The 13787-nt window shown below is 37.6% G+C and overlaps 1 protein-coding gene across 1 annotated transcript in view; it reads right to left on the bottom strand.

The window, feature by feature from the left end:
* The window catches only part of LOC124776962 (smoothened homolog), a 103029-nt gene that overhangs the window by 54007 nt on the left and 35235 nt on the right, over positions 1-13787 (bottom strand). Inside the window, exons 4-5 of the mRNA XM_047252199.1 lie at positions 10260-10469; positions 6306-6478 (exon numbers count right to left, since the gene is read on the bottom strand). Coding sequence (XP_047108155.1) covers positions 6306-6478; positions 10260-10469 — 383 coding nt within the window. The remainder of the gene's footprint in view (positions 1-6305; positions 6479-10259; positions 10470-13787) is intronic.

Raw genomic sequence — 13787 nt, 5'->3', positions numbered from 1 at the left:
CTACTTACAATAGTGTCTTGTACATGTAACATAGCCAGCAAACGAAGAAAACTGATGATACAGCAGAAGCTAACAATTATTTGGGATTGTGAAGAGAATCGCAATACCTATATGAAATTAGGCGACATTGCAAAGAAGTACGATTTGGCGCCATCATCTTTGTGCAGAATAATAAAAAATAAGGAGGCTTAATTAAATTTAGAAGCACATGGTTCACGTTCATCAAAAAGGAAGAATATTCGTGAGTCTTCTTTCAAAGCCAGAGAAACTGCTCTTTTAGACTGGTTTCAGGGAATAAGAGCCACAGATATTCCCATAGGTGGCAATGTGTTGCATGAGAAGGCGTGAGAAATTGCACTGAGGATGGGTTATAATAACTTCCGTGCATCTAATGGCCGGCTAGATCATTTTAAAAAAGTCACTATCTCTCAACCCAAAATTTAAGTGGAGAAACTGTATTTGTGAACAATGAAAGTGTGGAGCATTGGAAAAGTTATACTTTGCCACGTCTGATTCAAGGGTATGATTTCAAAAACATTTTTAATGCCAATGAGACTGGTGCATTTTATAACCTCCTTCCATCTAAAACACTTTCAATGAAAGGTGAAAATTGTCATGGGGAACAAAAAAGTAAAGAGAGAATGACAGCATTATTGTGAGTGAACAATGACGGAAGTGAAAAGTTGCCACCTTTAATTAGTGGTAAATTTAAAACTCCAAGGTGTTTTAAGAACATAAAGACACATCCGTGAAAAAATGAGTTTAACAAAAATGCCTGGATGACGACAGATATTTTTATAACGTTTCTGAGGAGCTTGGACTCAAAGATGGGTGCAGCAGGAAGAAAGATTGTACTTATCCTAGACAGATGCCCTGTTCATCCCAAAGGTACCTCATTTTTAAGAAATATAAATGGTGTGTCCCTTCCTGATAACTGCACAAGTCACTTGCAACCACTGGACTTAAGCATAATCCATTCAGTTAAAGCTAATATAGAATGGCTCTAGTGCAGAAACCAATTTCATTCTTGCAGAGGAAGCAAGTTATGAAATTGAATATTTTACAGGCCATGCATATGTTTGTTCCCGCCTGGAATGCAGTCACACAGCAGACTGTCATATAAACTGCTTTGCAAATGCTGGCTGTGATGCAACATCGTTTGTGGAGGAAGATATCCCAGAAGAAGATTGGAATGTTATAGATGTCCCTAAGACTGTGACATACCAAGATGATAATGTGATGATAATGTACTTATTTCTACACCCACTATGGACATGAGTGAGCTGTTTGCTGCTGATATTGGTGAAAAACCTGGAATTGGTGGTGGCAGTGGTGGTGACGAGGATGATGATGATGATGATGATGATGATGAAGATGTGGACTCACCAACACCAAGTTTTTCTGCAGCTGTGGAAGGAATTGAGACTGTTAGAAGGTATTTCTCATCCTTCTTTGTGGATGAATCAGTTGTTAACAGCATTAACCGGCTGCAGCGACAACTTCTAGGAGTACGCTGTGCTGGATGGAAGCAGCAGACTACTCTTCTAGATTTTTTTCAGAAATAAAGACAGTATAGCAGTTTTATTCATTATTGTGATATCCAATTCATTGATTGCCATTAGCTAAATAAAATTTTCTCCTTTTAAATCAAGATACCAGTTGGTGACTTTTGATGTGATCTAACATCCAAAACATCTTGAAAAAAAGTGTTATAAATATATCGAGTAGTTTTAAATTTGCCAAGAAACATTTTCATGTTCACTGTATTTTTGTATGCAGCACACGGTGAGCTTGTGATTATGGAGTATTTATATGGCCCAAATAGCCTAGGTTCCAATTTTGATTCTGGAACACTTATTTAGTGCATTTTGACCTAAACCCTTATTTAAGGAAAACCCTCTTCTAAGGCACAAATTTTTTGGTCCCCTGAGATTCGTTAAAAAGGGGTTTTACTGTATATGCATTATACAATCTGTAGGTTGGAATAAGGTCACTCGCTGTTATTTGGATGGAGGAAATCAATCTAGTTTTATCAGTTAAATTCTGACTGAAAGTCTGCACCTTTGAGGCTAGTACTGTCACACACAAACACACACACCACATCGTTGAGCTCAATCTGAGGTATACGTACAATGGTGGTTAAAAACCTAATGTATCGAGAGATCTTACAGATGTACAAATACCCTCTGTGGCTCAAAATCCATATCTAGATAGAAGAAACGATCAAAGCTTTCAAACCGCACCAGTTCATGCAGGTATCTGTGCTGCTGCACTTCAAAATACAGTCACAACGTGAAGACACTGGATTGAAAGAAAACAAGACAGCTAGTGGAAGTTTATGGAGCAGGTGTTATGTCATGAAAACAAATGTGGTGTTGGTGCCAAGAATCTGAGAAAGGAAAAGGCAGAAGAAATGTGAGAGATGAGCAAAAGTCGGGGTGGCCAGCACATTCATCTCAGGTAACATATGACATGTCGAAGCATTAAGTCATGCCAACTGTCACATTAATGTTGGATATGGCTGTCATTTGCCCTCTTGTATCTGCCATTTTGCTCCTTTTAGTTTTGTTTGTTTTTTTAAATTCCCTCTTACACTCAGTTCAAATATTCCATGGCGATCGTAATGTCAGTACATATAATGGCAAGATGAGATTCTTACTCATTTTGAAGTTCAATGACTGTGCTGGTTTTGTTTTGTTTAGCATATGTTTTATTGCGTTTGGAAATTTACAAAGCCCAAATACTTTCCAGAAACTAAAGAAACATCTACAGAACAAAATAGTCCTATGAAACAAAGAGATCCTGCACTGTTGAAGGAATTACACACACCTAATGTCATGGGTAGCTTGAAATAGTGAAGACAGCAGAGGATAAAGTAGATAAAAAGATGAGGGCTAGTAGAAATCCTTGAGTAACAGAAGATATATTGAATTTAATTGATGAAAGGAGAAAATATAAAAAAGCAGTAAATGAAGCAGACAAAAAGGAATACAAATTTCTCAAAAATGAAATCGACAGGAAGTGCAAAATGGGTAAGCAGGGATGGCTAGAGGACAAATGCAAGGATGTAGAGGCTTACCTCACTAGGGGTAAGATAGATACTGCCTACAGGAAAATTAAAGAGACCTTTGGAGAAAACAGAACCACTTGTATGAATATCAAGAGCTCAGATGGAAACCCAGTTCTAAGCAAAGAAGGGAAAGCAGAAAGGTGGAAGGAGTATATAGAGGGTCTATACAAGGGTGATGTACTTGAGGACAGTATTATGGAAATGGAAGAGGATGTATATGAAGATGAAATGGGAGATATGATACTGCGTGAAGAGTTTTACAGAGTACTGAAAGACCTAAGTCGAAACAAGACCAGGGAGTAGACAGCATTCCATTAGAACTACTGATAGCCTTGGGAGAGCCAGTCCTGACAAAACTCTACCATCTGGTGAGCAAGATGTATGAGACCAGAGAAATACCCTCAGGCTTCAAGAAGAATATAATAATTCCAATCCCAAAGAAAGCAGGTGTTGACAGATGTGAGAATTACCAAACTATCAGTTTAATAAGTCACGGCTGCGTATTCTTTACAGACGGATGGAAAAACTGGTAGAAGCCGACCTCGGGGAAGATCAGTTTGGATTCCGTAGAAATGTTGGAACACGTGAGGCAATACTGACCTTACGACTTATCTTAGAAGATAGATTAAGGAAAGGCAAACCTATGTTTCTAGCATTTGTAGACTTGGAGGAAGCTTTTGACAATGTTGTCTGGAATGCTCTCTTTCAAATTCTGAAGGTGGCAGGGGTAAAATACAGGGAGCGAAAGGCTATTTACAATTTGTACAGAAATCAGATCGCAGTTATAAGAATCGAGGGGCATGAAAAGGGAAGCAGTGGTTGGGAAGGGAGTGAGACAGGGTTGTAGCCTATCCCCGATGTTATTCAATCTGTATATTGAGCCAGCAGTAAAGGAAACAAAAGAAAAATTCGGAGTAAGCATTAAAATCCATGGAGAAGAAATAAAAATTTTGAGGTTTGCCTGAGACATTGTAATTCTCTGAGAGACAGCAAAGGGCCTGGGAGAGCAGTTGAACGGAATGGACAGTGTCTTGAAAGGAGGATATAAGATGAACATCAAAAAAAGCAAAATGAGGATAATAGAAAGTAGTTAACTCAGGTGATGCTGAGGGAATTAAATTAGGAAATGAGACATTTAAAGTAGTAAATGAGTTTTGCTATTTGAGGAGCAAAATAACTAATGATGGTCGAAGTAGAGAGGATATAAAATGTAGACTGGCAATGGCAAGGAAAGCGTTTCTGAAGAAGAGAAATTTGTTAACATTGACTATAGATTTAAGTGTCAGGAAGTCATTTCTGAAAGTATTTGCATGGAGTGTAGCCATGTATGGAAGTGAAACATGGACGATAAATAGTTTAGACAAAAAGAGAATAGAAGCTATCGAAATGTGGTGCTACAGAAGAATCCTGAAGATTAGATGGGTAGATCACATAACTAATGAGGAGGTATTGATTATAATTGGGGAGAAGAGATATTTGTGGCACAACTTGACTAAAAGAAGGGATCAGTTGGTAGGACATGTTCTGAGGCATCAAGGGGTGACCAATTTAGTACTGGAGGGCAGCATGAAGGGTAAAAATTGTAAAGGGAGACCAAGGAATGAATACACTAAGCAGATTAAGAACGATGTAGGTTGCAGTAGGTACTGGGAGATGAAGAAGCTTGCACAGGATAGAGTAGCATGGAGAGCTGCATCAAACCAGTCTCTGGACTGAAGACCACAACAACAACAATGTCATTGGAGGCCACTGATGAATTGTTTACTACCCAAGAAATCAAACAGCCTTCATACCCAACAATATTCATAACTCATCTAATAGCCATGTATCACTGGAAAGACGATTAGAAAAACCTAGTACCTTTAATACTGTCTAGGTAAGAGACTGTTTTATCAAATCCAGGAACTTCCTTTTGGATTTAAGTGTTATCTTTTGTTGAACAACCCTTTTTAATCTGATACCTGGACAAGTGTGCAAACTGCAGGAGATTAATCTGAAATGGCAATCAGTGTAGGGAACGTCAGCTTTATGTTCAACTGGGATGTTGTGGTACAGTCTGTGTGAAGAATGATTTAGTCACATCTGGAGATACAGCGGTTGACGTTACTGCTACACAACACTGCAAAAAGAAAGCAACTTATCTTGAAAATTCGAGCTGATTTGGCCATGGCACAAGAAGAGTGCTTCAGTCTAGTTGTCTTGAATAGCTTCAAGGCTTTGGAGATTGCAGACAAAATCATTCAACATCCCCTGAAGTACTGAAACAGTCTGTTAGTACAAAGTATAAGGTGCTGGTTAAATGCAGGAAGGAAAGTTTTAGGATGTCCACAAGGTTTTATTGCTACACAGTAGTCATGGAAGAGGAATGAAAAAATTAGATCAGAAGACTCTGGAAAGTGACAACCAGGTAACCAACGTTTTTAAGCCAAGTCCAGGGCACAGTCAAATCAACAGTGATTTAGGCTCCTTGTGGAAGGATCTTAAAAAAGATCATGTAATAAAATAGGTGGTGCAGCTAATGATTTTATTTGGATTGTAGCTTTAATTATACACTTGAGGACATCAGACACATTGCTGAGAATGCTCCATACACCAGTGTGAAGATCGTGTTAACCTTTGAATGATATGATAAGCCATGGGTGAAGCATTTTGGGCAATGTGTTAATGCAGAGCTTGGCAAATCAATCAAGGGGGAGGGACATTCACACATGTATCTGATTGATGAATCACACCTTACTCAGGACACGACACAATTGGAAGAGAACATACTACCATAAATTTTAATGAAAAATAATAAAAAAAGGAAGTATCATAATTAAGCAGCCAGTCATTTATTTAGGTAAGACTTGACTTTATACACACATTATGCAGTGATTAGACTGGCAAAGTGGTATTATACAAGTAGTATTGTTTAACAACACATGCTGCTCCTGTCTTAGGCAGTGTCAACACAGAATTTACATAATTCTGGCTCACAGAGACCTGAAAGCAATAATGCACAATGCATCATAGTATATTGTGCTTTCTTTTACATTATTACCAGTATAACTTAACTGTGTCATTGTTAGGCAATATGTTTGCTCGTAGATTCAAAGTAAAAAGTGGTGAGCTACATAAAAGAACCAATAAGCATTTTTACAGGAAGTATTCACAAAGTTGGGGGCAAGCTATGCGAGCAATAAAGTCTAGTCTAATAGAATTATGTTGCAGCCATACAAATACAAAATTACAGTACCTCGGCTCAGACATTCTAAGTGTCCCATCTTTACGGCATACAATATCCTTGCGTGCGCCTGGAGTGAATTGTGCAAGCCATCCAGTACAGGATACCAGAAAGCAACAGTTGATGTAAAATATTATTAGAGCAGGATACTTGTTTGCAGAACGCCAATCTATTAAAAATGTTACCTGAAAAGAAAAACAGTGTTTACACTGCAACAGAAGATACTACATCTACATGACTACCCTGCAATACACAATTAAGTGCCTGGCAGAGGTTTCATTGAAATACCTTCAAGTTATTTCTCTACTTTTCTACTCTCTAACAGTGTGCAGAATAACAAACACACAAATCTTTCTCTGTGGGCTCTCATTTCTTTGATTTTATTACAATAATCATATCTCCCTATGTCAATGGGTGCCAATGAAATCTTTTTGCATTCAGAGGGGAAAATTGGTGATTGAAAGTTCATGAGAGGATCTTGCTGCAATGAAAAATGCCTTTGCTTTAATGATTGCCACCCCAATTTGCATATCATAAAGTGGCACTCTTTCCCCTATTCCAGAACTGCCTTAATTTGAACTTATTTGATACAGGTCCCATTCCGTACAGCAATACTGCAGAAGAGGACATATAATCATAGTGTACACAGCCTCTTTAGGAGACTTGTTACCTTTGGTAAGTGTTCTGTCAACAAACACAGTCTTCTCTTCGCTTTCCCCACAACAGTACCTATGCTATTGTTCCAATTTAAATGATTTGTGACTCTATTCCATGAGTATTTAACTGGATTCACAGTCTTTAGGTTTAAAACAACGAACAGTTCGGGATGGAATAATGACAATATTATTAAGAGGATAGACTGCTACTCACCATATAGAGGAAAAGCTAAGTTGTAGAGAGGCACAACAAAAAGACTGCTACGGATGTGAACTTTCAACCAAAAGGTTTCCTTCTAAAGTAGAAAATATACACACATTCACACAAGCAGAACTCTCTCTCTCTCTCTCTCTCTCTCTCTCTCTCTCTCACACACACACACACACACACACACAACACACACACACAAACGGCCACTGTATCTGGCCACAAACGGCCACTGTATCTGGCTAATGTGGCCAGTGACTTCAGAAAGTTTACCATTTGTACTAGCAGTTTCTTCATGTGCTTCTTGATGTACAGAACAATGAATCCCGTCTGTCAGTCATTATAATTTGTTGCTCTTTCATTGTCAGCTACATCTTTAAATTCTTTCTGCTTGGTATTGTAATTTCATTTCATAGTATAGACTGTTGGAGCTATTATTAGTGTTGTTAGCAATACTGCAAATGGTTCCTAAACCGATCTTGCATCTCTCCACACTGAATTCCATGTTACATGGCTACAGTATCCAGTCCAAATGATACTTAGGCATTAAGTACTAATTAGTGAAGGTTTAACATGAGGACAAAATTTGTGTAAAACTTTCTTGTGTTTTGTACATTATCATATTAAGTTTCATAGGGGAAATTTCACTATAAACCTCTTTCAGGCAAGTCACACAATTTCTTAATGACCAGTATGCAGATCTGCTGCAATTCAAAGAATAAACAAAAAATTCAATGTCTCTTGATTCCTTCCACTGGAGATGGATGCAGTAACTGAGTGATCTTGCTAAGTTGGATTTCATTATTTTTGCATATAACTGAATTAGTCTATACAATCAAAGATGAACTCTTAGGCTGTTATGCTACAGACTGTTTACCCACGATACATCCATACTATCTCACAGTGGACAAATGAGAATTTTTGTAGTAATTACTGTTTTAAGGTGGAAAAAGAAAGAGAACTTTATTGTTAAAAGATTAGTGGAGAAGAATTTAACCTCTTATCTTATTTAGCAACTCGCTGTTAAAGTGAATGTAACCTTGCATAAATGAGAGCAACATGTTTACAACCTTGAGGAGAACCAAATCATTGTGTAAGTGATATTGTGTAACCATGTGAATATTTGTGCATATGACACCTGGATAATTTAATATAAGCAAAGAGTGAGAATAAAAGTAAAAGAATTGATGCAAAGACAGCAAGTATGCTTGATGGTAGTCTAGTATTTGTTGACTAGAGGTCAATTTTAGTTTTATAGTAGTATATAGTTTATCATACTTGAGTAGTGATTTTGATGCTTCTTCATTTATAAGGGATGGCAGACAAGAGGGTACAAGATTTTCCAAGGTTCTATCAGTAAATATTCTGATTATAGTTAGTGGGCCAATTGGAGTCTCCTTTACCATAGTAGTAAATAAATGAACAAGAGTGATGAATTACAAGTTAGTGAGAAGCAGGACAATATCGTCTTCTCGAGAGCAAGAGTTCTCACTCTTTGGAATTGTTGTTTCTTATGTTCTGATGTCGTTCTGTTTGTCTGTCTGAAATATTCCTTTTGGGCTTTGTGCAGCACCAAGTTTAGTCGAGTTGCAACTTATGTCAGAATTGAAGCAAAGAGACTTCCACGCCATACATTGCTCTCAGGAATATCAACAATTTAGAATGTCTGATGGATAATAATGTCAACTGTGTTGATCCTTTTTCATAAATATTCATTTTCATCACTTAAATGTCAGCTTCAGTACAAGACAGTCACTATATGATAAGAGAAGATTAAATCATGCACTTATTTGCAAGTTGTTGCACTACTCCATCAGTAGAGCTGCTGACTTATGAATAACTAAGGAATATCTGTCAGGACTCTGTCAATTTTTACTGAATGCAAAGTGCCTGACAGCTGCAGACACTCGCAAATGGTTGGACAAGAGCACCTTGTGCAACATGGCATCAATTTTGGTTTCCACACTCTACCTGGTTCACAGCAATGAACTGTCTTGCTTGTAGGCAGCTATGAGATACAATAATGCAGATAATTTTGTTTCTGTCTACAATTCTCAGCTCACTACACTAACTTTTTTTCCCATCTCAAGTTACAATCAGCTTACCATCTGCAACATATTAGAACTAACTGTGTCACATATCACAAACCTAATAAATTGCTATTTGCATGAAGATAATCATTATTCATTTACTGAACAGGTTGGGTGGTAGAAAGAAGCACAAACAGAAACAGAAATATTATAGTTCGGCTTAAGAACTAGCATTTGTAACAGTCAGAATACAACTGATAGTACATAATCTAACCTACCATGAGCTCTGAAGAAGAACTGAGTTCACAAACTATCATGTTCCACCTTTTGTCTATGCATTTAATAAAAAGCTCACAGCCTCCATTATGTGGTATGTGGATATTGTTACCTATCTCATTGTTTTGTATTTCCCCCAAGACTTTCCAACACCAAACAAACCACTGTTATTTTCAATTATTACCCTTATCTTGATTTGCAGTTTTAACTGATTCTACTGTCTCTGCCAAAATTCTTCCTCTTTCCAGTTGAAATGATTTATTTGAAAGCCTACCACCATACAGATTTTAAATTAAAAGCTTGGGACATAAAATTAATTTTCTGAATACATAATTCCAAATGTGTGAAGAATTCAGTCAATTATCTATATTTTAAACTATTAAAAGTTATTATAAACAAATAATAAACACTTTAGAAATGGATTACAAACAGTCTTGACTGCAAAAACATTTATTTCGATGGTAACGGGTTTTGGTCAGTATTTGACCCTCCTCAGACGAATACTATCATACCTCGATGGTAGGCAGTGGGGATGGAGGTGAATGGAGCAGGTGTTGTAACTTCATGAACATCAACTGCTCGGATAACACCTGGTCCATTCACCGCCACCACCTACCATCACAGTATGAGCGTCTGAGGATGGTCAAATACTGACCGAAACCGGTTACCATTGACACAAATGTTTTTGTGATTGAAATGGTTTGTAATCTATTTTTAAAGTACTTTTAGCCAGACTGCTGTTTCTCCATGAGACATGTTCTTAAAAATTATTAAACAATAAACAAATTTAACTTACCACTGTGAATACATTCAAAAATAAGCAACAGCTGCCAGCCCAGCCAATCAGGTTATGTATCTGTTGTTGTTCATCTGTTGTGAAAAGAGGATCCTCACACTGTATTCCACATCCGTCAGTACCATCATAGAATGCTTTTGAATTTTCAGTTGGTACCAAAGGTTCTTGACAATGTCCGGTGACATTAAATTTCAGTTCTCGCACATCATTCTGTTGAAAAATTGAAGGGGAAAAGGGGGGGGAGGGGGGGGGGGGGAAGGAGGAAAAAGTGAGAGATGCATTTCCACAAAACTGAAATGACCAAAATTCTTAAAAACGAAAAATAAAAACACGCACACACACGCACGCACGCACACACACACACACACACACACACACACACACACACACACACACACACACACACATTCATCTGCAAAAACATGTAAGTAAAGCTAAGAGTGAGTGATACCGAAAATGATCACGGGATTTTACACCTTCATCAGCAGAAAAGACAGAAGGAGGAGGAGGAGGAGGAGGAGGAGGAGGAGGAGGAGGAGGACAAAGGGAGGAAGAGAAGAATTGTTTGAGAGACACAGTAACATGTGGATACAGAGAGGAGATGATGTAAGCCAACAAATGAGAGAAATTAACGAAGTAATGTTAAAGACAAAAAAGCAAATGACTCGAGAAGTAGATGTGATGGTATAGGTTGTACAGCGAAGGTAATTATGGTCAATGTATAGCTACACAAATAATTTCAATCTCATAATTTATTTCATATAGAACAAACTACCTGGCCCTTGAGAATTCAATGGATAATAGTTAAAGATACAATAATGTCAGAATTTGTTTCTAATAAGCACATACTGTTATTAAAAATGGTGGAAATACACTGATGAGCCAAAACACTTGTTTAATAGCATCCCAGATGTTTTCCACTGATTCAGATCAGGTGACTTTCATGGCCAAGACATCAACGTGTGTTCACTATCATGGTCATGAAACAATTGCAGCACAATCCTCCCATAACATGGGGAGTTATCCTGCTGGACTATATCACTGTAGTCAGAAAAGACATCAAGCATGAAGGTGGTGCGTGTCATAAGCAATAATGATCACACAATCCACAGCTTTCATAGTGCCTTCAATTATTACTACAGGTTCCATGGAAGCTCTGATGAGTGTGACCCATAGCATGATAGTGACTCACCAGCCTGTACCAGTGACGCAGCGCACATTTCGAGCATCCGTTCGCCTCGATGTATATGGACATGACAATCTACCTTATGTAACAAGAAAGTGATTCATCCAACTGCACCACAAGCCTGCAATGCCACCAGGCAGCATTCAATCTTACAGAGGGCATTGGTAATGTTTCGGCTCATTAGTATATGTTGCTTCTGCTAATCTTATTGTTATATACTGGTCTAGTAAATGAACTATGGTATATTTGAGTGAAACATAGACCTTCTAAATTTTATTTCCATTACTGAATATTTGTCATTTGGCACAAAGTGATCAGTTTATCACAATTATAGGAAAAAGTTATTTTTCTGCTTTTCTTAAAAGTTATTTTGGTCAGAATAAATATTTATGGTTCAACGGTTTTATAAATTGCTTATTCCTTCCTCTAACTAATTGAGTCAAAACATTTAGAACTGATTGTCACGAAAAGATCTAAGACACTGCCCTCATAAATGGATTGTTTACCTGCTCAAGGTAACACACAAAATAAAGAAACTGCTAACCACAAAGGCGAGCACTGGACTAGTAGTATACAGGTACGTACTGCCACCAACATAAAGGCACTGTTCAAGTACTACACTGGGGTTCAAGAAAGTCCAAAAACTAGTGTACTGCCTTTACAAAAGTATTCCTCCTATTTACAAGTTAGCAGAAGCTATAAACACACAATTCTGTGAATAATCAAGTTGTGGAAGAAAACTGCTGAATGGCTAGACACACTGCCCATATAGCCCAGTCACCTACAGAATAAAGACAAATGTTCATAAAATGTTTAGTAACCGCATTATTCAGAGTGAATAAATACAATTACTGGGAATTCCAGGACTTCTGAAAAGTAGTAGTAGTTTTCAATAAACATGTAGACTTCAAATCTATATATATTGAAATTATAGGTTACTGCAATGGCTGAGAATGATTATCTGCTGGCACAACAAATAATTCCAGTGGGAAAAATGCCCAGGTAAGATGAACTTCCAGTGGCGAGCTACAGTTTATCAAAGGGAACTTCCACCAGTTACAAGGTACATCTGCCAAAGTCAGTGAGAACTTCAGAGAAAACCTAAGTTGCTAAGGTATTTGTTTCTTTATCTAACTGTTCTCTCATGGCATTAGCAGAATTTTGAATAGATTTCAGAAGAGTTAACTCAACATAATAAGTAATACACTTAATATACACATGTAACACATCACTAGGACAGAGAACACAACTGCAAAAGGCTGCTCATGCAGGCAGTAAATCAAGGATTGTCATGTTGAGACACGCATCAGCATTCACATGCAGTTATAGGAATAACAGTTACCAAAGTTCATAGAGGGAAAGGATCAAAAGTTTACAAAATTGTTGAGGCTTTCGTGGTTGATGGTTCACCTTCCGTGGCCACTTGTTAGCTTCCTTGGCCACTTGTTCATGTACTGACTGTTGGCTTCTGTCTCGGGATCTTCAGTTGACATTTGTTTAACAATATTCCTGACATTCTACCAGCAAAAGTGGCTGGCACAGTCAAAGGTTCATGCCCCACTGCTGATGGCAGATATTATATATATGAGGTATTTGCAAAAATTATCAAGAATTTTGTAATTTCGTGGGTTGTATTAGTCCAACTCACACAATTTTTTGATGTGTTGGTAAACATGTCTGGAACGTATCTGTACACTGGTAGCCATATTGGATGTTTTGTCTTTTGTCAGCTGTCAAGAAGGTTACATGTGTTTTCTTGTAAGTGACAGATTATTGATTTGTTTAAAATGGACCAGAGAAATTGCATTAAATTTTGCTATAAAATGTAATAAAAGTTTTACATGTGCTGCTTATTGCTTTTGCTGAGTCTGCTATGAGTGAAACAAGGGTTTACAAGTGGTGTAAGCATTTCCAAGAGTGCCATGAAGCAGCTGAAGATGATGAACATTCTGGACACCCCAGCATGTAAGCAACCAACAAAACAATGGAAAACGTTAAAGGTATGATTATAAACAATTGCCACACCACAATCAGAGAAGTTGTTCATGATGTTGGCATATCAACTGGCTCCTCTGAAATCATTTGGATGTTTTGGATATGAAATATATGACAGCAAAATTTATGCCATAAAGTGTTGAATTTCGAGCAAAAACAGCAGTGAATTGAAGCTTCTCAGGAGACACTAAATGAAGTCAATACTGATGCAGAACTACTGAAATGTGTCATAACAAGTGAAGAAACATGGGTGTATGAGTATGACATCGAAACTACGAGGGTTGTTTTTTAAGTAAGGGCCGTTTGCGCGTATAGTCCCGTAGTTCTCGCAGACGCCGCAACAAGCC

Source organism: Schistocerca piceifrons, chromosome 2 (assembly GCF_021461385.2).
Source record: "Schistocerca piceifrons isolate TAMUIC-IGC-003096 chromosome 2, iqSchPice1.1, whole genome shotgun sequence".
Classification (NCBI taxonomy): domain Eukaryota; kingdom Metazoa; phylum Arthropoda; class Insecta; order Orthoptera; family Acrididae; genus Schistocerca; species Schistocerca piceifrons.
The sequence above is the reverse complement of the archived record's forward strand: the minus strand, read 5'-3'. Positions and strand labels throughout refer to the sequence as shown.